Source organism: Hetaerina americana, unplaced genomic scaffold, assembly GCF_022747635.1.
Source record: "Hetaerina americana unplaced genomic scaffold, ioHetAmer1.1.p SCAF_15, whole genome shotgun sequence".
NCBI classification, from domain to species: Eukaryota; Metazoa; Arthropoda; class Insecta; order Odonata; family Calopterygidae; genus Hetaerina; species Hetaerina americana.
Genome location: NW_027286625.1, coordinates 12,459,020 through 12,486,725, shown reverse-complemented (window position 1 = coordinate 12,486,725; position 27,706 = coordinate 12,459,020). Strand labels below are relative to the sequence as shown.

At 36.8% G+C, this 27,706-nt stretch overlaps 1 protein-coding gene across 1 annotated transcript; it reads left to right on the top strand.

Annotated features, from left to right (window-relative positions):
* Positions 1 to 19,602: 19,602 nt before the first annotated feature.
* Positions 19,603 to 27,405, top strand: LOC139686891 (protein takeout-like). The gene is made up of 6 exons (XM_071583967.1): positions 19,603 to 19,851; positions 21,906 to 21,998; positions 22,091 to 22,238; positions 22,592 to 22,725; positions 23,539 to 23,688; positions 27,251 to 27,405. The coding sequence occupies exons 1-6, from the start codon at positions 19,752 to 19,754 to the stop codon at positions 27,403 to 27,405; spliced, it is 780 nt and encodes a 259-aa protein (XP_071440068.1). The 5' UTR covers positions 19,603 to 19,751.
* Positions 27,406 to 27,706: the final 301 nt, after the last annotated feature.

The window sequence follows — 27,706 nt, the reverse complement described above, 5'->3', positions numbered from 1 at the left end:
ATGACCAAAGCTAAAATGGGATTGAATAGTAGGGCAAGAGAACATTATTCCTATTGTTTTATCAATGCCAATGGCATCTTCTTCAAGCTTAGAGGCATTCAGAGTAAACTGGTATTATGAAAAAATTAATTAGCTTCAGGCATGATGTGGTGCAAGTTAAACAAATTGAATAACTGACCTTAGCACTTTTCCACTTGATAAAATTTATTTGACAACTGGGTTTCGATGTATTACATTGTCATCAGGTCAGACCTGATGATAATGTAATACATTGAAACCTGGTGGTAAAATAAATTTTATCAAGTGGAAAAATGCTAAGATCAGCTATTCATTAAACTGTTGTTGTTGAGGTTAAGAGTATCGAGAAGAATCAGGGGTGGGTGGGCTGACATAGATGGAAATCAAGGGACCCACCAGGTTGAAATTTTCTCTGAACATCAAAATATTTGAGTTAATGGGATGTGGATAGATAAAGAGAGTGGTGGTGGATCCCAAATCTACCTTGTATGAATACTATTCTGTCTTCACACCTCTTGCTGATTATAATTACAGCTTTTTCTGAGGATATCTTTTATTTAAGTCTACATGAGGTATAATCTTTTTCACTGATGTAGAAATAAGATTAATTTATTTGCTGTTGATTTTTGGAGTTTCATGCAGATCTGATGGCTTAATTGAAATACATTTTGGATAAAATGGAGTTAAATATTTTTCAGTATATCTAAGGATTCAAAATAGAGTAGTTAGGGAAAAAATAGAAACAAATAGGCACATGGGAAAAAATATATGATAACATTAAGTGGGCAACTTCTCCCTCTGCATAATTCATTATGTCATTTGGAAGCTAAGCTGGTAGTGGTTACTGTGGCTAAGCATCATGTTCCTTCCACCTCCTTATTACACTTGATCAGACTTGAGGTGTTTGGTTAACCTACAACTTCATCTTTATTGAGGAAAAGAAAACGTAGGCTGACACAAGCTTTCTTCCATAACATCACCTAACCTTCCTTGATCATGCCAATATTTGGTCATTCATGCTATTCAGGTGGCTAGTGTGTTACTGGCTTCACACCCTAGGGCTCATGTTTGAATCCCAGTGTTGATAGAACTTCTCAGAGGTATCCCAAACCCTTCTTGGGGTGCTATGTTGAGACAACTTTAAGTGTAGTATGACATCTATCGAATAGAACATTAGATTTTGTGGTGCCTGGGCTCTTTTCATTGATAGTAGGCAAATGCCAATGTATGATTTCTCTACAGTTTTCCTCCATCTCCTGAACATCCTACCTCTTCAATTTAACTCCTATATCTAATGGTCAAAAATGACCCCAGCTGTCGATCACCTCCCCTAACAATCACCACTACTAGATCATTTTACTCCACGTATAGCTTTTTAATCATTATCAAAATACGATTGATGTTCCTTTTGCAATAAATGATGCAAGTAGGCACTCTTTTGTTGTTATTTGTGTCCTCTTGTGCCTTTCCCTATACGAGATCAAATTTTCTCAAAGAGTAAATATCTTTTTATAGTTATCTTTCTGCAAGAGCACAAGATGCTGAAAAGTATGATGAAAAGAAACTGGAATAAGGCTTCAGAAAATTGAGAAAATTTTTATATGGAGCGTAGTTTTCTATGGTGCAGAAACTTGGCCATTGTGGAAAGAGAATAAACATCAATTTCATGGTTTTGAGATACGTTTGGAGAAGAATGGGAAAAGTAAAATGAGCAAAAAGGAAAACAAACGAAGAAGTACTAGACATGGTGGTGGAGGAGAGAGGATTTTTGGGAGAAATCGAAATGGGGTGCGAAAGATGGGTGCAGAGCATTTTGGCTGGGATGGACTGTAGAAAACTGTGCAAGAGGGGGCAATGTTGAGAAATTGTGGAAGGGGGAGAACAATAATAGCATTTTGGATTTAATGACTGCAATTGATATAGTGTTGGGTACCATGCTGTGCCCTGTTAAATGAGGGTTAGAACTGTAGCGTGAATAGTCCAGATGTCCATCTAAAACACATCTTAAATGGTAGACTACCATAAAAATTTTTTCCATACATGATTTAGATTGCCTCACTTTCAGGTTTATTGCTCCTTTTTCTTTGGAGGAAACGTCCAATATTGCTCCTTAGATGAATTGACGCATCCCCTTGTCGTCACAGGGTGTCCAAAGTGATTGCTATTTCATTACCTCCGTTTCTATTGGTTATTGCCATGAAAATGCCTCCATCTTCACTTTTAGCAAGAGAAAACTCAATGGAAGAGATGTGTTATACTTATTTATATAAAAAATTGCAAGGTATTTGTGGTCGCTACTTCGTAAAATTCCGTTATGATGATAGGAAAGTGGCACACAATACTAAAGGAAACGCTAAGTTTTGTATGACAGTTGCTTATCATTGATGCGATATTCACTTTTCCCCGTTCCTATTGTTTCCCTCGCTTTTTTTGCGATTCCTAGTCTCTCCGCGGCCACTCTCCTGCACCTTAGGAATGGGAGCCATTATTCTGACCTTCAGTATTTCCCCATAATGCCTCGATTCCACCTGCTAATCTATACAGTGTCCGCTCTAAAGGGTTTGGGTGGTGGAAAGACATTTAGACGTCACGGATTGATGAAATTTCCAACTCGAAGTGGGCTATTTTCTTAGAGTGCCTAAGAAAGATCTTGAAGTTCCGATAAAAATAGTACCTTGGGCACAGAAATGAGCAAATTTGGTTAATTTTAACGATGAAACCTGAAAAAGAGGATGAGATATATATGCACTCAACTGCCTATCTTTACGCTAAAAATAATACGAAAGAAAATAAATGATTTACCTCAGCTAAATTATATTACCACAGTAATTATGTATGAATTAATGAATACTTGATTTGGCATGGGGCATATCAAGTCCCTTGGAGCATAGATACGGGTAAACAACTACAAAATGCGCTCAGTTGCGTATCGTAAAATCTTAAATTACATGCCGAGATGTGTGAATATTGCATTCTATATATGAATATGAAAGTTAGTTTTGGAGAGCTAGGCTTGAGTTCACCTCGAACTGATCTCTAAAACATGTAACATTCACGCATGCAAGATAGAGAGGAGGCCAGGAGGAAGGGGGCGCATTTCCTTTCCCTGTAAACTCATTCGGTATACCACGCAGTTCCAACGACTAGAAAATACTGGATTTTACGATCCGCCTGGATTTTACTCATTAGTTGTTTGTCTACACCTTGAATATAATGAATAAATAAAGGTGTTGACATTTTCTGAAGAGGTCATAGTTTATCAAAACAACCTAAAACTTCAAAATAATTGTCATTTCATTAAATTAACTTTTATTAAAAATTGCATTTTTGATGTTTTATACGCGTATGTATGTCTGGTGCTGTTATAATGGTTGTATAACAAACGCTCACTTCTTTGGAAAATAAATAATGTTTAGGAATGAATTTTTCACTAGTGACTCGAACCCGGGGCCATCCAGCGGATTGCCGAACGCCCTGCTAACTTAGGTTACCACGCCAGTTGCCACTTAATCTGTAGTGACGACACAATCAGGAAAGTCTACATCATCGTCATCATAGCGGAAGTAGGAAATAATAAATCGTTTTCCCGTGACCTAGTTTTCACTCCACATAAATGATGATAGAAAAAGGCACAAGAGAAAAATTTAACTCTAGAAAGAGATGAATCTCACCTTATCAACGCTTGTAAACGAAGATTTTAAATTCGTTTTTTCACTCAAGCACCGTTTTAAAAGTGAGAGTTCCTAGCTTTTTGACAGCAAAGTTATAGCACATTTGACTTCCCCAACTAGTTGGTGCGATGATTCGAGCCTATGAACCGTTTGTACGCAGCTCCTTTCAGTTAACTGCCATGCGCGTTGACAATGGTTTCGCCCCACCGTGCCAAGCTGAATATTTTCTCTTTGGCCGTGTTATACGATCCTAATTTCCTGCGCCTCATTCGGAGAGCGCTTACAGTCCCTAAGCTCACCTCCGTGAAAATGTGAAACGCTTTTCAGTGGATGTTTTATTTTAAAAATTCCTTCGACGAAAATACTTCAGGAGCGCCAATCCATGCATCTGCGTCAACGGAATAGAAGAGAGGTTATCAAGGTACTGGGTGCGTGCTGATCTAGGGCTGAAGAATTGTTCAATAGTTCAAGTACGGCTCAACTATTAAGTTCAAGTGCGGCTATCCAAGCAGATGGCGATATGTGTAAATTTACTTCTATCGTTGTGTCTACACTTTCATTTTATCTTAAGTGAAAAAGTGCTGTCATTTACGTAGAGCCATATCCTCTTGCTGCTCTCAGTCAAAGGGAAGCGTCAAACTAGAAACGGAGAAGCAGTAGCGTGAGATGTTCGCAGAATCTACGAAGCAGTGAAGGTAAGTAATTGGTCCTGATCATATTTGCCTGTCTGGTTATTGTAACATTTAGTCATAGACTCATATAAAAATTAAATAAACAGTTTAAACCGTGACTAATTAGTAACGGTTCGCTGTGAAAACACCGCATTGAAATCTTATCGCACGAAAGTAATAGCTTCGAATGACACAGAGACTTTACCTTCAGTAGTAGTAGTTTATTAGGGGAGGCGACCGACAGTTGAGGTCATTTGCGCCATAGGGGATGGACAGGAAGGGTGGAGAGAAACCCGGCGTCGGCATTAGCCTACTCTTTACGAAAGACGCCAAGGGGTCCGCAGTTTAACGTCCCATCCGACAGACGGCGTACTCACCCAAAGTGCCCTCCACAAAGCACCTCAAGTAGGGATCGAGATACCTCTGAAAAATATTCAGCACCGCCGGGATTTGAACCCGCGCCCGTGGGTGGGAAGCTAGTACGTTAGCCCCCGCACCATCTCGATCCCCTTTACCTTTAGTTTTCCCCCGGAGTTTTGTCCGTAAAAATAAGCTCATCGGAGAAAAGTTGCCGAATAATGCGTGTCTAAAAAAATTTTTGGGGAAGGAGCGGTAAAAGGTTAATACGAAACTCTAATCCCTCTAATATTGAGCGAATGAGCCCAGGATCAAGTCTACAACCCCTTGGACCTCACATGAAATCCTCATGATTCAGTTTTATCAGCAGACCTTCGTGAGAAACTGCAAGCGATACAGGGATAGGGAATTGATTAACGAATTTCGTATGCCATAGGCTTAGTAAGGACTGAGATCTGGCCGTTTCGTACCATTACTGAACGTCAACTTTTCACTGTAATGATGAATATAAAATTAGAGAATCGGGTCGTTTTTGGTTACTTGTAGCCTGTGAGTGCGGATCTGCTCCCCTCCTCCAGTAATCTTCGATTGCGCTTTTGCAATAGCCTCCAAGCAGAGGCCGTGAAGCTATCATACATTTATATTTGACGAGTGGCGCTTGCCACAGTGCTACATCTTTTATTTATTATGTTTAACTACTCCCTCCATTGAACACTTGCTGACGGTCGGGAGAAATGTAAGCATTGATGATAGACATTTTTCCATACCTTTTACTTGACCTTTACTTAAGGTCAAGATGGGCATGAGTAAATTATTCAAGGAAATCCCTCGTAAGCACGGTTGCGGATAATCGACTTCAAAACTCAAAGGTAATTGTCTTAGAAATTTTCAAATAATAGTCTTAGATGAAAACGGGCTAACGTGCCTAACAACCGCCAAACAATATTAACCACGCGTACTACATAATGAAATGGCATTAACTGACTACGAAGGTCAACAACAGCCTAACTATCGTATTGTTTTCTGGTGGTGTCGTATCCATTTTCAAATGAATGTGTATGCTTAGTGACTATGCCAAAGTCGGAAAAATTTTATCTTTGTAATAGATGTCCTACACGTCCTCCAAGGGGCAGGTTTAAAAGGTCTATCCCTAAAGTAGAAGGACTGAGTCGATTTAAAAAATGTATTGCCAGAATTGATACATTCACTCAAAAGTTTTCGAAGTAGCAACCTTGTACCTCCACACACCGGTGCCAGCGGGTTTTCCACGCTTCGTACGCTTTCTGGACGGCGGCGCCTGGAATGCTGCTAAGCTCCCTCGTCACGACCTGTTGTAACGCTTCCACCGAGGCGCGGTGACGTCCTTTCTGCACGGATTTGAGACGGGAGAAGAGGAAGAACTCTGGTGGGGCATTGTCTAAAAAAAAATTGGATCCTCACTCACATGGTCGACAAGCTCTTGGCAGATCCGCGTGCGTTTCCTTTTGTCCGTCCGAGAGCACACCCGGCACCAACTTCGCACACACCTTTCTCATGCCCATGTTTGCGGTCACAAGTCGATGTACATCACTTTTAGGGATGCCAAGTCAATCAAAAACCATGCGAACACTTAACCTGGGATCCCTGTCCAACGAAGCCATCACTCTTGTAATATTTTCGTCACTTTTTGAGGCCGAAGGGCATCCTGAACGTTCGGCTTCTTCAACATACATCTTCTCTACCCTCCCGAAACAACTTGCGCCACTCAAAAACACTCGCTCTGCCCATGGCGTTATCACCATAAGCTGCCTTGAGCATGCAATGAGTCTCCCGGTTTTGTCCAGTTACACGCAAAAGTTTTTGGCGTAGCACTTTTCCAATAACCGGTTAATGACGGAGCATAACGAGGTCACGTTATAGAGGCTTCGCAAGCGAACGATTCGCACTCCGCCAAATCTGGGAGCCAACTCCCACCAGCTTTTCCTGAGACTCCCCTCCCTTGAATCCAGCCAGAGAAATCACCATCCGTCCGTCCGTCCATCCGGGAAAAAATAAGTCGTACTACTTTTGTGACAAACCTTGTAATAAAATTATCCGAATCCAGCAGAACGAATACGCCTTTACTTTAATCTTTCTTCTGTTTCATTTTCCAGAATATCGTTGTGATCATGTGATCCCATTTGCTTCAGAGGGCACGAGGTTTGATTGGTATGAAGTTATTCTCTCCATTTCGTCAAACGCGCATGTATTCTAAATGCTGGACCCAGTCGACCTCTCATTTCAGGGATGGCAATTGAATGTACACGATAAACGGTACATTCAACTCAACTCGAGCATTATTTCAGGTGGACGGATTTGCGCGCTTCCGAACAATACCATACACTTTCCATACCCTCCCCCGGAGTACCCTCATGCCCTTATTTCATTCACACTGTCAACCGAAAACAACCCTCCTCCCATGAGCGAAGACTCCCTCCCCCGTCAAGGCTAAAAGTGAAGTCACGCTGGTTTTTTTCGTTGTCCTGTCTTCTGACTTATTTGTTATGGGTCGTGCTCCCAAGGCTAAAAGTGAAGTCACACTGGAGTTTTTCGATGTTCTGTCTTCTGACTTATTTGTTTTCTTCACTGACTCATTATCAGATGCCTTCGGAAAGCAGCGCCACTTTCGCGATGCTTAAGTATTTCGCTTTACATCATTAGAGATTCTTCAAAAGATTATTTCCATCTGAAGTATCGTTTTCCTTTCGTTTATAGTCTCCTTCAATTATCAAAGAGGTTGAATCTGGGGTAACTAGGCCCAAAACATCCAGAGAATTGAAATATTCAGAACTACCATACTCCGGAGGGAAGCGAAATCGAAAAGAGAACAATAGTAAGTAACACTCATTAAGAGTTGTGACTTTTGATCATATTTTGTGACAAATTTCTATAAAATTCTTCAATTACTTCGTGAACAACAGTTTAAGTCGAATTTGGTACGATTAATACAATATCGTAACTCAAAAAGTTTCAATATAGTCTTACTCTATTTCATTTTCTTTGCTATATGTGCAGCGCACAAAAATATTCTGTCTGGCAAAATACGTATTTTAAGCAAAGAAGTCGAGCATTTTTCAAAATTAATGGAAGTTTAACTTATTGTACGTTATGATGGCCTCATTGGCGGTTTACTTGAATCTGCCATCTTTATGTAAGAAATATTGTATGAAACTGTTAATTCTTTCGTAAAAACTACTAATTTTTGATTATTTACTAGATAGACTTACGAACAAGAATATTTGAATAGGATTATGAATATTGAGGTTTGAAAAATGTACATCTAAGATATTTATGATGAATAATCCATATTGTAAACATCTAAGTCTCACGGTATAGTCTTATTATTTCTGTGGTTACTTTAATAGTATTTATTGAGGCAACAATAGAATTAATACAACCAGAAAACTATAATTTGAGACTTCATTGCTGAATGAAATGTTATAACAACGATTCTTCATTATGAATATAGTTAAAGTGAATTTTTCATATATAGGGAAGAACTTTCTGATTTTAATTACCAAAACTTTAAATTTTAGGACCACAAAATTGCGTTAAATATTACGCGACGGCAATTTTATTGAAAGGAAGCTATTATTCATAGCATCATTGCTAAGGAATAGTCACTTTTCCGCTTTCGGGGATGAATGAGCGATGCGGATAAAGAGATAGAGATAGCTAAAGGTTGGTGTGGCTAGCCGGTTTTGTAAACTTCGAGAACATTAGTCGCGGCAAAGAAGTAAGGCTGGATGAAAGTCGCTAGGAGTCGAGGTCATTGAAACCGTAGTTGGATCTTCGTGTTCATGAAATCACTGCGTTAAAAGTATCATAAGGAATCATTGAGGGATCCGGGTTCGAATCCCGGTCAAGGCGAATGATTTTTACTCTCTGAAATTGTTGCATCATAATATGTATCTAAAAATAGGAAAAATTTCACCGCTCAATTTTTCCGAAAAATTTTCCTTCTAGCGCCCACATTTGACTAAAAAAATGTTAAAGAAGTTTTCGAGTGGAAATTAGATATCAAGGCTCATCTGAAGTTTTAACATGCCACTCTTAGATTTAGGCGTCCAGACTAGAAGTCAAAATCTTCCTCATGTTTTGACAAGTCTCCTCTTATTAAAAGTATATGTTCCTCAGCATAAATTGATTGAGATAATTTTTTAACTAATTCAAATCACGGTGTTTAAGTTACTCATTTCTGCCTTGATTGTAAATTCAAGATTTTATTAAAGTTTTACAAAGAGGCATTCCTAATTTTGCTGTTGGTATTATGACATTATCTGCCAAGCCAAATCGAAAGAATGTCTGGTTAGAAGTTGGTTAGTTAAAGGACACTTGAATGCCGACCTGTGGCAACAACCTCCAAAGTGAAAGGCCGGAGAGCTTTTTTGTGACGTCACAACAGTCGGCCACGGGGTGTCTGCTCTCGCTACAAAATTGGGTACGACTGAGTTTAAAAATTTATCTCTAGATAATAAATGAAGTGACTTTGATAAAACACTTTAGCGTGCAATTAATTTCTACATTTATCAATTTGTATTAAAATGCTACAAATCGCTGACTATTTGCCATGACACCGAGAAAAATATGCCATATGGTTTTTATAACTGAATATCGAGTTCAATGTTTCATACCCAAGCATAATGATATCATACTATTCTATATATATATATATATATATACTATACTGTACTTATATATATATATATATATATATATATATATATATATATATATATATATATATATATATATATATATATATATATATATGGGATGAAGAGAGGAAGTAGGTACTCAGAGATGAAGAGGGACCTGATGTAGAGTAGGATGTTGTGTTTTTCTGGGAGTCACAAAATATTTATTTAGGAGCTGTGTCCATCCAAAAACCTACCTTAACCGGTATATTACCTAATAATAATAATATTATATATATGTATATAATATATATTAAATGATTTCGTCTAAGTAACACGGACGTGTTGAATTACAAACTTTGACAGCAACAAACAATATAAGAACACATAAAAAGATTACTCACACGTTATTTCTTGATCATTTCGACGGAATTCAACTCCGTCTTCATCGGAAGAAGTAGAAGTAATGAATTATAATAGTAGAAGTAATAATATTATATATACTATATATATATAATATATATGTATATATATATATAATAATTCGAAGACTATATATGATTGCTAGCTGAAATGCATGCCACTTCTGATCTCGGGTACAGCAATCCACCTCTGTCAAAATTCGTGATGGCCCTTAATGCTAGGTTATGCTTCATCAATCATTCGGAGGCCAACATGTCTTGGCACTATTCACATTTTAACTTTTATAGTAATGAGCAAGAGAAATATCTAGCCAAATAAACAATGACAGGTAGCTCATTTTAAATTTCTTTAATTTTGTGATTAAAGGCAATGATTTATATAACAAATAAAGGGTTATAATAGCCCTATAAATCCGCACAACAAGAGCGCTCTTAATCTGTGAAATAGGTTCTAGGCGATTCAGACAAAGTATTTCTTTTTCGGAACGATGGCTCTGTATTCATTGGCGTTGAAATCCTCATTTTTTTCTCTTTACAAAGTTGGCGAATGGATATCTGGTGTGTGCTCCCTGCTAGCTGTCGAAATTTCCCAAATCTATATTCTGATGCCTCAGATTGGAATTTCTCTAGAACTTACTTCATCTGTAATTTATTCAAGCAAAATATTTTCAATTCTATTAAGGTATAAGTGGTAATTTGAAGTGTCCTGTGGGTTCTTTTGGTCAACCTACCTCTGATCAGGTTTAAATCCTCCATCAAATCTAGCTATTTGCAAAATGTCGACAAATAATTTACTATCTCGGTATTAGGAGGATTCATTGATTGATTGTTCATCGGATCCATCGATCGGACTTCCTTGTGAGGGGATTCTGCATGAACCAGATTCGACCATTGTACAATTATTTGGGTGAAATCGGTGATTTCAATGTAATTTGGAAGGCCATAATTTGAGCAACTTTCGGAAGACCTTGAATTTCCTTCTCATTAATCATTCAAAGAACTTGTTTTACGTTCTGTCCCTCTGAGCTTGATGGCCATAGAGCCTTAATAAAAAGCTAATATCCAAATTTCAGCTGCCATCCAGATTATAAACCATACAGGCTCCTTAATGCCTTAAATGATGGCATGTTTTATTTCCAATAGTGCTCTCAGTCGAGGATAATGGAGAGCACATCGAAATATCACTTTTTTGGTTTATCCGATACTTAAACTATGTTGAATATGTGCTGGATCACTAGCGAAAAACGAAGAGTGACTTTCCCCGGTGGAATAAGGTTAAACAACCCTTAAATTTGGTGGTTAGCAAAATAGGGCATCACTCAGGCGATTAGTTAGATTGTTATCCGTAACCACTAAAGAAAGCAAAAAGTTTTAATCATTGCATATAAATCCTGAAAAGTTGTAGAAGGTATAGAAATCATCTGTGCGACGCTCTTGAAAAAGGACATACAGGACATACTGTAAATGACTAGACCATTATATACTCCGGACACAAACTTTTCACTATCTAAAGGCATTCTCACAATTCTACCTCTTTTATAATCTCCATACGACCTAATATAAATTTTATCCTCCCATTTGAGTCGCATCTTTGCCACCCAACTCCAGAACCTTTGCTTTTATCTTCATGTAGCCCAGACATGTTTTGTTAATTTACTCTGATTGAGAGAAATACGAAGATGGTCTCATAAGTACCCGGCCTGACCTAGAGATGGCGGTAGTTGTTTAAAAAATATCACTGTATTAGAAAGTACGCAATCTACAAAGCATATATTTCAAGTTTTAAGACGCCACGTTATTTAGTATTTGTTTGGCAGCCATTAATAGTGAACGTTTTCATTGAATTTGTGAAAATGGAGAAAATTGATCATCAGTATGTGATACAATACTTTAATTTGAAAGGCCTCAGCCCAATCAATATAAAAGCTGAACTGGATTCTTCTATGGGTGAATCTGCTCCTTCGTTTACAACAGTAAAGTATTAGGGAGCAGAGTTTGAACGAGGCCGTACGAGCTGTCAAGACGAGCATCGCATTGGTCGACCAAATGAGGTGACGACTCCAGAAACGGTGCAGAAAATCCACAAAGTGTTCCTGGATGATCGTCGACTGAAATTTCGCGAGCTAGCAGAATTTTTGCTCTATTTCATAACCATGGGTGAAACATGGGTCCATTACTTCACAATCGAGACAAAAGAACAATCAAAACAATGAATGCAACAGGGAGAACCGACTCCAAAGAAGGCGAAGACAGTTTCATCTGCAGGCAAGGCCATGGTGTCTGTTTTTTGGGATGCACATGGGATAATTTTCATTGAATATCTTGAAATAGGAAAAACTATCAACGGCAAGTATTATGCGAACTTATTGCAACGTTTGAGCGAAGAAAACAAGCAAAAGCGGCCGCCTTTGGCTAAGAAGAAAGTGTTGTTTCATCAATACAATGCAACAGCTCACAAAGTCGTCATTGCAATAGCCAAAATTCATGAATTAAATTTGTAATTGCTACCTCATGCACCGTATTCGGCAGATTTAGCCCCCTCGGATTATTTTCTGTTCGCGAACATGAAAAAAAATTTTTTTTGTTAAGTCGGGTACTTCTGGGACCACTTTCGTAATGTTGTGTTTCGGGCAACGGTCTAGTGACTATAATTATTTTATTTGCTGACAATTCATTGTATTCTTTATTATTAAGTTGTCTACGACCTATTTGAAACGTTTTTCAGCGTGTGAACACCGGTGAGAGGCGTTTATTGATTATGACACTGCTTTGTTTATTGAATATAACTCGAAAACAGGCACCAAGGCCTTTGTATTGGCCGAATTTCGTTAAAAACGGACTAGCCCGGCCGTAGGCACGTGGAATAACGTCATTTTTTCTCGGGAAAAAATTGTGTGAATGAAATAAAATGGTAACAACAATAATATCCCATATGAGTAGCTGAAAATAAAACTTATCTGCCTCTTAGCTTGGAAATTTATGCTATATGCCTACCTTATCCTATACTATTAATATGATTCCACAAATGTGAATTAATACAAGTCGATCGTTTTTGCACAAATTAGAGTTTTGAAGTTGATTGGGGGGGTCACTTCTGTCTACTGAATTATGATAGCAACCAAACAACCAAGTTTTTCAGTTCAACTATCAGTTATCCTTATCAGTCAGTATTCTTCGATGAGCCTTCTGCCGATTGTATTGCTTATTAGGTAGTTCATTTTATTCCTCTCATGGTCTTGCTTGAGATCGAGTGTATCAATATTAGGGTAAAAATAATGTGAATTGGAGAAAAAATTACTGCAAAAGATAAGATCTTGCTTAAGCTTGATTTAGCGACGACATAAAACAGAGCATGAAAAAGTGGAAGGGAAGAAAGAATGTAACTGATACCTTTATATTGAATAACCTCATCTGGTTTTATTAGATACACCGTAATAATAATGGATAAAGAGTGATTAACCAAAGTAAAGTTATCAACTGAAGTGATGGTTGCTTGTAAATAGCCGTGCTAATATATATATATATATATATATATATATATATATATATATATATATATATATTTCTGAAGACGACAGCCGTGCTGTCGAAACGTAAAATAACAAATTGTGAGTGTCCTTTCTTTGTGTCTCTATATTCTAAAAATCTACATCTGTGTTTTTATATATTTGTGTGTCGCCGATGAGCGTTCCATTTCGAAGATATTTTATATATATATATATATATATATATATATATATATATATATATATATATATATATATATATATATATATAGGCTACATCATGTGAGGACTACAGGACGATAAGTTTGATATCCCACGCAGCTAAAGGTGTTCTCAGGATCATAAATAAAAGGATAGAGAGTAGGGCAAATGATTACTTAGGGGATGACCAGTTTGGGTTTGGGAAGGGCAGAGGTACGCGTGATGCCATTGCAGTAATGAGATTCTTAATCGAGAGGAATATGGAACACAACCAGGAGGTATTTGCCTGTTTCGTAGATTTCGAAAAAGCGTTTGATAGAGTGGATTGGGAAAAACTAATGAATATATTGCAGAAAATAGGAATAGATTGGAGGGAAAGGAGGCTAATCCGCAACCTGTACATGTCTCAGACTGCTCCGGTGCGAGTGAGGAACGGGGAGTCCGGTTGGGCTGTGTTAGGAAGAGGTGTAAGGCAGGGTTGCCCATTATCACCGTTGCTGTTCAACCTCTATGCAGAGGAAATGATTAAAGAGGCATGGGAGGAACTGGAGGTAGGAATGAAGGTGGGCGGGGAATTCGTAAAATCAGTTAGGTTTGTTGATGACCAACCTTTGGTTTGTCAGTCAGCCCAGGGGCTGCAAGCATTGCTTAGTGAATTGGAAATTCAGTGCGACAGGTACGGGATGAGAATCAATATTAATAAAACAAAGATTATGCGATTTTCTAGAAAGAAAAAGAATAAGCTTAACATCAAAATAGGAGGGCAAGAACTAGAGCAGGTAGAACAGTTTACGTATCTCGGTAGTGTTTTGGGCCTACACGGTCAAAGTAGTAAGGACGTAAGGAGAAGAATTGCGCTAGGCAAAGAGGCTTTCATAAGGAGGAGGGAGTTGATGACAGGGACGTTGAGTAAGGATGTTAAGAAAAGACTCATTAAAACTTTAATTTGGAGCGTAGCTATGTACGGCGCGGAAACGTGGTCGTTGAAGCAGGAGGATAGACGTAGACTGGAGGCTTTTGAAATGTGGGTGTGGAGAAGAATGGAGAAGGTGAAATGGACAGAGAAGAAAACAAACGAGGAAGTACTTGGTATGGTGGGCGAAGAGAGGGGTTTGTTGGGAGAAGTCCTATGGAGGCAGGAAAAGTGGCTGAAGGGGGTATTGACCGGCAGCGGGATGTTGAAGACTGTAATTGAGGGGGGATTGTTAGGCAAACGAGGAAAGGGAAGGAACAGGATAGGGATGTTGGACGGGATGAAGGGAGGAAGGAAGTACTTAGAGCTGAAGAGGGACCTGATGTAGAGTAGGATGTTGTGTTTTGCTAGGGGCCACAAATTATTTAATTAGTAATTACGTCCATCCAAAAACCTACCTTAACCGGTAGATTACCTAATAAAATAAAAATATAAATATAATGGGACGGCACAATAGAACACAAGCAGAATAGCAAGATTTAAAAGGACACTCACACGGTAAATAGTTCGAGCTCTCGGCCCTCTTAGAGGCCTTCTTCAAGTGAGACTATATATATATATATATATATATATATATATATATATATATATATATATTCTCGTATTCTATTGTTATTTACGATATTAGGGTTTTAACATTTTAATTTAAGATTTTAATTAACTTAAACTATTTTTTCCGTAGAGAATGAATATATGCCTTAAGAGATCGTAACGACCTTGACTCACGTTTCTGGTTCCAGCATCTCGAATCTTACTTAAGTTCTTATTCAAGGATAACATCTACCCTTCATTAATAATATCGACGAAACTTTTTGCTACACGTAACGTGAATGAAAAGAAACTACTGTCTGCTGAATGATATATATAGCTGACGGATGTAATATTTTATATGCTCCATTTTGAGTTGAATCATGCCTTTTCCCTAAAAGAAAATCATTCCCCATAAATATGCTAGTTGTTACAATTTGCTTACAACACCCGATAGGACTTTGGCTTTCACCACCGATTCGATTACAAATTAATTAATTAAAGAAGCATTCCATATTTCACTCATCAATCTTCTGAGAAACGTCCGTTTGAAATATTATTAGACAAGAGAATAGTTCTCAGAGAACGCATGTGCCGTCAGTTAACAGGCAAATGCCTTCAAAAGAAGTTCTTTGACATATAAACTAAGAATATATATGAACTTCTTATATTTAATACTTCAAAATATACATTTTCGCTTAGAAAGTTTATATATACGAGGTGTGTTCAAAAAGTAAGGTGACTGTATATTTTTATGAAAAAATATCTATTTATTATTCAATGTCCAAGTTGTCCCCTTCAAAGTAATCCACCCCAGATGCAATACTCATGTGCCATCGCTTTTTCCAATCCTCGGAGCAATTCTGATGAGCACTTTATGGTATAGCCGTGAGCTCTTCTAGCGATGCGGTATTTTTCTCCTCGATCGTTGCAAATCTCCGTCCTTTCATAGGTCTCTTCAGTTCTGGGAACAGGGAAAAGTCACAAGGGGGCAAATCCAGTGAATATGGTGGCTGAGGCATGATTATGGTGTTATATTTGACCAAAAAATCTCTCACAAGCAATGATAAGTGAGCAGGTGCATTGTGGGGATGCAAAAGCTATGGATTGTTTTTTTACAATTCCGGATGTTTTTTTTAGTCTTGCCTCTCGGAAACGGCGCATAACTTCAAGGCAATACTCTTTACCGTACAACCTCATGGTAAGAACTCCTGAAGCACTACGCCCCGGTAATGGAAGAAAACAGTGAGCAAAACCTTGACATTTGATCGAACTTGGCCTGCTTTTTTCGGTCTTGGTTCTCCTGGGTTCTTCCATTGGGACGATTGGGCTTTTATTTCGACGTCATAACCATATAACCACGATTTGTCACCTGTTATGATCCTATTGAGCAAATGAGAATCACAGTTGACGTCATTCAACAGCTCCTAGGCGATGCACATGCGACGGCTTTTCTGGTCAAAATTAAGCAGTTTCGGAACGAACCTCACTGATACACGTCTCATGCACAAAACATCCGAAAAAGTTGTATGGCACGAACCAGCCGATAAACAAACATCCTCAGCAACTTCTCTTATAGTGATTCGACGATTTTTCAAAACAATTTTCTTCACGGCTTCAACGTTTTGATCTGTTGTTGACGTGCTGGGGCGCCCAGAGCGTGGCTCGTCAGTGGCATCTTCTCGGCCATCTCGTAAGAGCTTGTACCACTTATAAACATTTTCTTACTCAGAGCAGACTCACCGCATGCCACTGTCAACATTTCAAGTGTTTTGGAGCACTTAATTCCATTTTTTACACAAAATTTTGTGCAAATTCTTTGATCCATTTGTTTATAGCAGAAAATCGCCGAGCACACCAAAACTAAAATTTGAAAATTCTAAAATTTGTGTATTTTAATAACAAACTAAATATGCTAAATGTTGAAGCAGTAAAAAATTTGGGGCATGTTTACCTACACAAAAAAATCAAAAATCGAATGCAAGTTGCCCACAAAATTTGAAAAAACACCTTACTTTTTGAACACACCTCGTGTAAATGAAAGATATGAGCCGAGATTGAACAATGACTCTGCCGAGATTTCTTTGCCAAATCAAGGTAATCCTTTTCCGCGACTGCCCTTACCCCTGCTGATACATTTATTTTTGTTCAACTCCGATTAGTGATTGATTTTCCCTTGCGTATCTTCTGGAAACTTCTTTGGCTGAACAGAAATTTTTAATTTCTTCGTAAGAAATTTATTCATTGGGTGGGGAAGGTTCAAAAGGGTATTTGAGAAGGATAAATTTGTTGCAGAAATAAAAAAAATTCTAGGTAACGTATCGGATGTCTTCAACATTCCTCCAAGCCCTTTCTTTTTTGTTCGTTTGCTTTTTTGAATAGAAGTTACTTAGTTTCTCAGATGGTACAAAACGATGGAGGCGAAGTCAAAAACAAAAAGTAAAAATAATATATACATATAAATAAATAAATAAATAAATAAATAAATAAATAAATAAATAAATAAATAAATAAATAAATAAATAAATAAATAAATAAATAAATAAATAAATAAATAAATAAATAAATAAATAAATAAATAAATAAATAAATAAATAAATAAATAAATATATATATATATACATACACTACCTTGATCAAAAATTTCCCGGAATTTATTCAGAAAATTAAAAATACAAGTTTACTATATATATATATATATATATATATATATATATATATATATATATATATATATATATATATTTATCTATTCCTTATATTCTATGCGGAGAAATAAGATTGAAAAACTCTTCACCCGGCGTTCCAGCGGGCTACCTGATAACGATGAAAAAATTTCCGGGATGATTCACGGGGATTCCCGGAAAGCCTAGACCCTTGTCCCAGAAGAGAAATTCACTATCCTCTGCACCAATTCCATCCCTTAATTTACGAAAATTGTCAAACGGTAGCCAGATATCAGTCCAAGATAAATACTTCAGCATCAAAATAAAATTATCGGCGCATCTTTCTCGTAATATAAACGAAATGAGCAAAAATGCTTTATTCGTAAGAATTAACTCCAGATTGATTCCCTTCTTAATTAGTGAAGCGGCCGTAAGGAGTTCGCCCATTTTAGTTAGACTACCGCTGTTCACCGCCGTCTCCGGGCAATCCGAAGGTCGAGCATTCAAAGCCCCCCCCTGGGCATAGCTGCTGTTCCGTCATACAGGTATAATGGTTCTAAGCCGAGTTACACCAGAGTGACCTTAGTCTTGGAACCTTAGTCATGGAACCTTGAAAACCCAGAATCCACTTGCGCTTACGGTCAATTTGTTTCTTCCGAATTCGCTGCCCGGAGAGCAGATACAGCCATCTGTGTGCTATATGCACGTAAATTATGAGCGACGTAAATTTTTTAGCGCCTCATCACTTTACGTTACACCAATAACGGCGTGCCTGGGAAAACCTTGTAAATTACGTCACATACAAGCTATGGAGGTAAAAATCGGAGAACAGAATCAAAGATTATTCTACAACTTGATGCATTTGTCTGGGTCAATTTTAAAGAATGAATGTTGATTCATAAATATTTTTCTTCTATACAACTCCTAAGACAAGGAAAAGAAACACTTGAAGGCAATTCCTCCCAAAAAGGTCTTCAATTTAACAGAGATGTTATATGTACCGAGCGCTGAACTAAATACGTATGGGACATCTGAGGTCAAAGGCGAGGCAACATCCAAGTAGGTCTGAGTTATTCATCTGATTGTTTTTCTGCTAATTCTATCGTAAATTTGCATTCTGGCCTTCTCTGATTATTTATGAATACCCACCGCGACACACCAATAGCCTTTTTTCCATGGTCGATACTTCCTTTAAAGATGTAATACCATGGCGTGATTCTGATGTGAAGACCGCTCGTTCTTGTCTGAACTCGTGATTTTGATTAAAATCGGAGGTTGGCATTCATGATTTTATTCAGGGGGCCCATATTATAGACCGCGCTCTCAACTTTGAAAGACATTTGAGACTAATTTTCACAGGGGGGAAATCAGCGAATGACCCCATCAGTCACACACGCCCATCACAATAAATAATAGGAGAGAAAACTTACAAGGACGGGGAAAAAATCTATTCTCGTTTAATGGCCGTCTGTCCCGAAAACTTGTTCTAAACGAAAGGACAAAACGAATTCGGAAATGCCCCAACAGTCGGTCAGCGCTTCGAATCTGCTAGTTTTATTTTACCTGCTGGGATTTGATCTCTAAAAAGTCTTCGATGTAAAGGGACGACTACAAGACGATAGTCTTGACAGACCATTTGAAATTGGCGTAGTGTAAAAGGGTCATATATAAGTGGTTGAATATATTTATGATGCAAAGATATCATCATGGACGGGCGAACTTAATTCATAGAAATTTTTGAGCACTGGAGGAGAAGCGAAGTTAATTTAAAAAAGCAACGGAATTATTTATATTCCACGTAACGTGATGCCATTTTATGGTTTAATTCTCGTAAGTTTTTCACCGCGGGACACTCGCCAAAATTCGGTGCCCTTGATTAAGGTCTCACGCGGAGGAAGGTCACGACACATTAGTGGGTCACTGTCAGCCGGCGATCAAGTTTTCAGCCAAGGTTTTGGGCTCCGGTCTAAAGCCTATAAAACACGGAAGAAGGCGAAAGTCCTCACTGAATCTGCAAAAACCTCGCGGAAGGAACTTCACTTTTCGGAAGGACTGGACCGTAGAAGCCGCACAACGCCCCGCAATGGACAACACGCATTCCTTCGTCGTTAAGATCATCCTGTCGATCGTGCTCGTCCACTGTGTCACGCTCGCGTCTGCAGCCGTAGCCAAGTCCAAACTGAGTAAGTAAACCGCTGCTCATCGCGGTGACGATTATTGACATTCATTCATTTTCATTCTGCCAATAAGCATGAAGGATTTCAGACCAAAAAGCCAATATTTTGTCTAATATTTTTGTTTAACTTACTTATACCTCGTGTTTGATATTATGTTCAGCGGTTGTTAACAATGCCTTGTGAGTTTATAGTTATCCATGCCTCAGAATAACTGAGTCGATCGATTATTTTTTTTAATTTAAAGCAAATTGAATCACGCAATGAAGACTCTAACTGGTATCATGCATTGGATACATTTTTTTCTTTTAATTAGTGTTATTTGCAATAATAAAGAGACGAAACATAAGTTATGGATTTTTAAGTTCTTACATAAAATCTAATGTAGCCGCAAGGATTCGAAGGTTTTGATTGATAAATAATTACTCAACAAATGATCTGAGTAGCGTAATATTTTTGTAAAACGTTTTCTCCGTCTAAAATGCATATATCGGCGAACACTATAACTATATATCTATTTCGATTTCTGATTATCGAAACCTAAAATTGCCCATAAAGGTTGGTGAAATGCATGCTTCGATATTATTGAGAAGATATTATAATTCAAACAAGTTTTAGTCTGCTTCCCAGGAAGTATTTTCATGCGAACTGTGCAAATTTCATTTGTTCTAAAACATCAGGGTTTTTTACTTAGATTATTTACAATGGCAAATATAATTTTTTTAAGCGCTAATAACTTCAGAAAAGGCATTTTCATCGATGTAAATAGAAAAATAGTTCTAACGACTTAATTGAAATCATAGTATTAAGCCATAGGTATCGATTTTAATAATATTTTACACCAAATTAGAAATTCACGACATTTTTCTTTGGGATTATATTTTTTCATATTTCTCCTTTGCCTTATATTTTAAGTCCACCTTTTATTCAGAGAATTACAAAAAAACATTTTTAACATGGATTTTCCCTGACATAATCGACCAACCTTATGGTTGAATGCTTGGTACCAGTGGAGAAGAATTATTTGCAACAACTAGCCAAGGGAATTCTTTAAAAATGGTGTTTTAAAATTGCTGGATATTATTTAGGAGGAGGCAGTGCGGTAGCCCAGTGAGTAAAGCAGAGTATCGAGGAACTCTAGCGAAGAGTCCTCAAACCAAATTCGTGAGGTATGCTGGCCTTCCTGGAAGCCGTTGATTGGAAGGAAGTAGCGTCAAGTCTACCCTGAACGTGAGCCGTAGAGCTTGCTTAGTTCAAGGCGAGCTCTTCTCTACAGCCAAACTAACCTTCGAATTGATCAATAGGGTTTTTGCTTGTAGAGAAAGGTTTTAGCGCACAACCTCAACCCGGGAAATTCACTGAGAATAAGGAATGTACTGCACTGGTACCACCACTATTGTTCTTTCAATCCAAATTCAAGCCAACTGAAGCCATCTACTCATTCATTCAGTTCATTCAGTAAGCCATCCCTCTTTTCGGTTATTGAAAATACGAGGTGGGAAGTAAGTAACAATATCGAAATAGAAAGATCCAAGATATAATGATAAAATGTTCCCGGTTGGAATTAAAAATTAATGGATTCATTAAAGTTTTCCTAAAAAATCTGAGCATTCGTGTATTTAATGTGCTTTAAATAGGGCGCTAAAATATTTCAAAACACATTCTTGAGGGACCAATGAGTGGTGGGAAATTAAGTGCAAAATTTTGAGTTATGAGAAAAATGATGCTGCTACATGTGAGTTCCAAATATGTTAAATTTTATCCTCACAATGCTTTTAAGGGGAAATTTTATAAGAAGAGGGAATGGCATTAGAAGTCAGCATACTAGTGGCGCAGAATGAATGAATTTCAATTTGTATTTACTGAAAAATTCGAACAAATGAGCACATGAAAGCAATATGAAATTAGGCATTATTTTCTCTATGGCCCTACATTGGTTTTCATTATGAAATTTTATCCCTAATAAAAGCTTATGTAGAAGGTTATATCATTGTTAATTATTTACCAGCAGTACGGTTTTATTTAAATACTCAAGAATGATGAATGTTTTTGGCTGATTTCAGGTGGAAAATTCCACATCTGCCAACCTAAGGAGAAGGACTTCCAGAAATGCTTCAAATCCTCTGTAGAACATGCACTTTCAATTATAACCAAAGGTATAATAATATTTTAGCTAAAAAGCTTCAATAAAATAGGTTTCAATGCAATGGAATTACAGAAATTATATGTATCCCTCTCTGGTATGTAGGAAATCGTGAGTTCAACATAGTTCCATTGGAGCCTCTCCATATACCAAGACTGCATGTTGGTGAAGGCAATGGCCCAGTTGGCTTTGGGTTAACGTTTGACAATTGTGATTTCCATGGCCTAGGTAGTGTTACGGATATTACAGCGAAGTAAGTACATGTCAGGCATTGAATAATTTACAAGAATGGCCGATTTTGAAATTGGTCACTGCAAATTTTTGAAATGAAATGTTCTTTAGCATACATAGAGGGACTGTATTTCTTCCAGTGCTAAGAGTAAGAACTGAAATGATAATCATTACAATTTATTTTCATGCAACTTGCTCATTTCTGATTGTAATGGAGTAAATAAGTATACTATTGTGATTACTAACTTAACAAACTTATGTGTTATGGCAGTGGAAATGATCAATTGCAATGCGGTTACGTGAGTTCATTGAAAAACGTTTATTTTTTTATTTTTAACATGGCATGATTTTAAAATATTCACATTCTGTTTTCAGAGCTGACTTAGAGAAGCATACATTTGATATTTCACTGAAGGTTCCTCATATTATCATAACTGGTAAATATGAAATCGATGGTCGCATCTTATTACTTCCAATCAGAGGACGTGGAGACATCAACATGACATGCGGTATTCAATGCATTACTTTTATTATTATAATTCTAATGCTAAACCCTTCTGTTTAGAGTTTTAAAATAATTTATCTTAATTTCTTGTTTGATCTTAAATACCCTTATTAGTACCTTTATATTCTTATGATCTTGATTAGCCTTATAGTTTATCACAGATGACACACAGATTTCTTGGTTTCACCATATCCAAATATATAACTCAAATATGTTAAACTGTGAACTATCGTGAGGGTGTGTTCCTCGCTGGACTAACGTAGTATATGATGCAGTTATTATGATGGTTCCCAATTCACTTACAATTTTTGAGAAAGTATATGAAGCATAGCAAACATTCAAGGATAACCTTTGATTGATTGGTTTGAAATTACAATTACACTTTATTCTTTTTCATGATTTGTGAAAAAATTACCCTATCGTCATTGAATGTATAATGAAAGAGGCTTATTCTCAAGACACATAATGATGCATGTAACAAAGAAAGAACTATTGATGACTATGGATACCATCATAATAGTTTTGATAGATTTATGTTAAATCAATTCATACCTGTTTTTAAAAATACATTCTCACTTTCAATACACATGATACACATATTACAATGCTGTATATGCAATGCAAGCATAATATATTGTTACTTTGTAAGATCTTTGGATAAGTTAACCGATTCAATTTCATGGACTTGTAAGGTTTAGACAACCAAGAGATTTGGCAAAATGTCTCAACCTAGGTCATGTTAGTTATTAATACCGTGAACGGCCAGTATTTGTTCAATTTATTAAAGCTAACATTTGGTAAATTTTTATTTCTTCAGATAAACCAACAATTGATTGGAAAATCCAAGGGAAACCGATCGATAAAGCTGGCGTCACTTACCTTGATATCCAAAAGTTCAAATTGGTTCACAGAGTACCTGGTGGTTCCATTCACCTGACCAATCTTTTTGATGGAGATGAAAAATTAGGTAAGTTACACCACTCAAATCTTCTGAATTTTGATAGCAATTTTGTAACAATAAAGAATTATAAATTGTAATATATTCACATTAAATGGTAATTATATCCATACTATAGAGTTTAAAAAATGTTTACTTCCTACTTAAAAGTCTAAGCTCATATTGCCTATCTCCTTGAAATTCATCTGTCTACTCTCACTAATATTCATTCATTCACCCATCAATCCAACCCTTTGATGTAGCCACCTCAGCACCTGCCAATAACCCACATTCTCTAAATATAGAACAATCCACATTGCAGAAGGAAGGAGTTGTTTCTTTCTGGAGAGGAAAATTGATGCAGATTTTTTATGAGTTCTAGATCCTGGAAAACTGCCCCTTTATTTGTCTCTCATTGGTTGAAGGGGGATATTTCATTTGACCAAGTGGTGGGGAAATGTGGTATCTTCTATGGGGTGGTATTTAAGGAGTTTTTCTCCTTGCATCACAAAAAAGTACCTGCTTATTCAATGCTAGTGGCTAGCAGCCTTGTTGATATAATATCATGACGGACACCCTTCACTTCACATATGCATATGTCAAATCCTAGTGGGCATTAGAATATTTATGAAATATTCTATCATATCAATTTTGACTTTGGTTCCTAGAAAGAGTCAATAAATAAATCTAAGAGAATTACCATTGACACCCAGTGTGTGTTTACTACTTTACAAGGGGTTCCTTTATAAAATAATCTGTTTCAATTTATCTGAAATAGGTTTAATACTTGCATAAATGAACTTTGAAAACATGAATTGTTTGTGATGTAACTAATCAACTTACATAGTGGAAAAATTGGGTGAACTGATTCTCAATCCTTGATTTTCATTTCATGAAGGAAAGTTATATTTTAAATGATAATACTTCATGTTAGCCATGATTTATAGATGCAGTTTTATACATCAAATGATCCCTGTGAGAATATTAGATTTATTAGTTGTAGTCTACAGCTTAGGAGAGGATTTTGATGGACCTTGACATTAACCAATTCTGAACTCCTAAGCCTCAAATATTTTGTTGCTAAATTTACTTATACTTCATATTACAATAATTCATTCTTTAACTTTGCATATTTTCCATCGACCTTAATTCCATTCAAAATGTCTATTCTTTTCCTTCCTCTGCCTTGCTTTCCCAGATTTTTCCCCTCTATTACTGCTTTCAACATCCCATTGCCTCTCAGTATGTCCTACATTCTTTTGTCCTGCTTTTGAATTTCTCCCAACAACATTCTCTCTTATCCTGTCAACTTGAGAACTTCATCAATGTTTCTCTTTTACATCCATTTGATTTTAACAAACTCCTTTACACCCACCTCATAAAGGCCTCCAATCCTCCTGCATCCAAAACCAAGTTTCTAAACCATAAAAAATTATGTTATATCTCAAATTTTTCTTAGTCTTTAAGATGCCTCCCATCAACCCCTGCCTCTTTATAATCGCAAATTGAGTCCTTGAAAGGTTCAAATTTGGTCAACTTATAAGATTTTCCTTTTTAGTTCAATGTTGTCCTTTTGCAAAGGCAGCCAATAATCCATATCTGCATCATCTTAAGATACAGATAGTAATCCTAACTTCGAGTCTGTCTTACGCCTGTTTTTATGTCTTGTTAGAATGAAGGTTAAACTTATAACAAAATAAAAAAATATAAACGATATAGAAGTCTAAACTTACCACTTAAGTGCTCATTAATTAAAATGAAAGCCACTACAGCTACTCGACAAGCTAGCTAGCTTGCATGCCATGAAATGGGTGGGAACTCATAGTAACTGAAGAAATTATCTTGTGAAAATGTTATTTTAATGATTTCAGAGGTTCTTCATAGGTCATCATTGATGAGTACTTGTGTTTTACAGTTACTCTTCAAAAACCTACCTTGGCTTAGTAGAATACCCAGAATAACACAGAAAATATTTTGTGATTCTTTTAAGTTGGAGATGATGGTATATGGTTAAAATGCAAAATATGCCTTCCCTCCTTCCTTTAGTTCCCTTACGCTTAACATATTGTTTCTAAATCTGATAGCTGTTTAGTTTATCATTTTGTTTGTATGTCAATGAGAGGTAAACTACAGATTGAATGACTAACTCTACTGAAAAAGTGAAATCATGGTGCTACATATTTGGAGGGGGGCTAATTATTTTGACATTTTTCTCATGCGAATATATATTACTAGATTGTACTCTTACAACACAATATCATCACAAGTGCATTATGAACACCTCCTGGTTGATTTTTGGGTCCATAACCGACTGATATAATTTGTCTTAGATGGATCAGGAAAAGATTAGTAGCAGTATTTAGGGGAGGCGACCGACAGCTGAGGTCATTTGTGCAATTAGGGATGAACAGGAAAGGATGAAGAGTGGGGAGAAACTCGGCGTCGGCATTAGCCTACTCTTAACGAAAGGTGCCAAGGGGTCCTCAACTTTACATCCCATCCGACGGATGGCATACTCACTCAAAGTGCTCTCCACAGAGCACTTCAAGTAGGGATCGAGATACCACTGAAAAATATTCTAAACAAAAATTAAAACACTTCCGGTATTTGAACCCAGGCCCTCTGAGTTGGAAGCCAGTACAATAGCCACCACATCATCTAGGTCCCCTCAGGAAAAGATAAAGGGAAATATGCCATTAAAACAAAAGGAGACAAAGGGAGATATGATATTAATGCTATTTTAACCTTTTTTTCACCAACCATAGCATGAGGTGGAGCTATTGGATATAAATGAAGATAACCCTTTAGTCATAGAAAGTGTCGAAACACGCAAATACATAATCATTACTTCCCTGTTCAGGTGTTATTTAGCCATTGTATCTCACTTTAAATAATACATAGAAAATCATTCAATATAAATTGAACATACTGTAAATGTTGCTCTAAAACCAATCTAAAGATATATCTGTTCTGAAAACTTCCCTTTGATCTCTCCAGAAAGGACTCAATACATTGAAACAATGCCTTTGCAATCCAGTAAGATATGAGCATTTCTTATTTGTTCTTGCGTTTACATATTTTACTTAATAGTATCATAATTAGCTCTACATGCCATTTTCTCCTGGGTTTTAGAGACCAGAAAAGAAGAATAAAAATGTACTATTTTGAAAGTTACATATTTAAACTTACCAAATCTCAGGAGTGTTACTTAATGCCTTGCAAGTGCATACAGTAGTTAAATGTGTATGGTTGCAGTTGTAGGAAACAATCCCAGCTGCAGCTGTCTGGAATGTTTTATCCGTTTTTTTTAAGAAATAAACAACAGCATCTGCGATGACTAATATACCTGTTGGTTTAAGGTGTTTAGATGTCTAAATTGCAATTATATATCAAACCTGCCAAAACTCTTTTGTGATTTAACCTTTGAATTTATTGGAACTTTGTTGTATAATGCTGCTGGTACCATTCATGCAGATAACTATTTGTTATAGGCTATTTTATACAATTATTAACCTTATTTTAGTGAATATACATATAAATCTAATGTCTTACCCTGTACAATTGAAAAATATATATTTTTATTTATTTACAGGTGCTACTATGAATAAGTTCCTTAATGAGAATTTCAAGGATGTTCTTGGAATGGTGATGAAAGATTTCGATGAAACCATGGGTGAACTAATGAAAGGCCTTGCCAAGAGGATATTTGATCAGCTGCCTTATAATGAAATTTTTCCTACTGCCTAGTGGTTTTATATTTACATATTTATTTATTATTTAATTTATGAATTTTCTACCTAATTCTCCCATTTACTTGGGATGAAGGCCCTGATAAGTCTTAAAGCTTAATACCATGTTTCCAACAGATAATAAATATTGTGAATACAAAGATTTAATGGATGTTATTATTATTGTCATTAATCTATTGGTTAAGGTATATTTTGGATGGATTCAAGCTAACATATGGCATAGCAACAATTTCCTTGTCTCTCCCTACAAGACACACCCAACACTACAATTAGCCTCTCTTCAATTCCACATGCATTAG

Coding starts and splice junctions, on each gene's coding strand:
- LOC139686891 (XM_071583967.1), top strand. CDS start 19,752: ATGGACAACACGCATTCCTTCGTCGTTAAGATCATCCTGTCGATCGTG. Junction 19,852..21,905: donor CGTAGCCAAGTCCAAACTGA/GTAAGTAAACCG, acceptor GGCTGATTTCAG/GTGGAAAATTCCACATCTGC. Junction 23,689..27,250: donor TGATGGAGATGAAAAATTAG/GTAAGTTACACC, acceptor ATTTATTTACAG/GTGCTACTATGAATAAGTTC.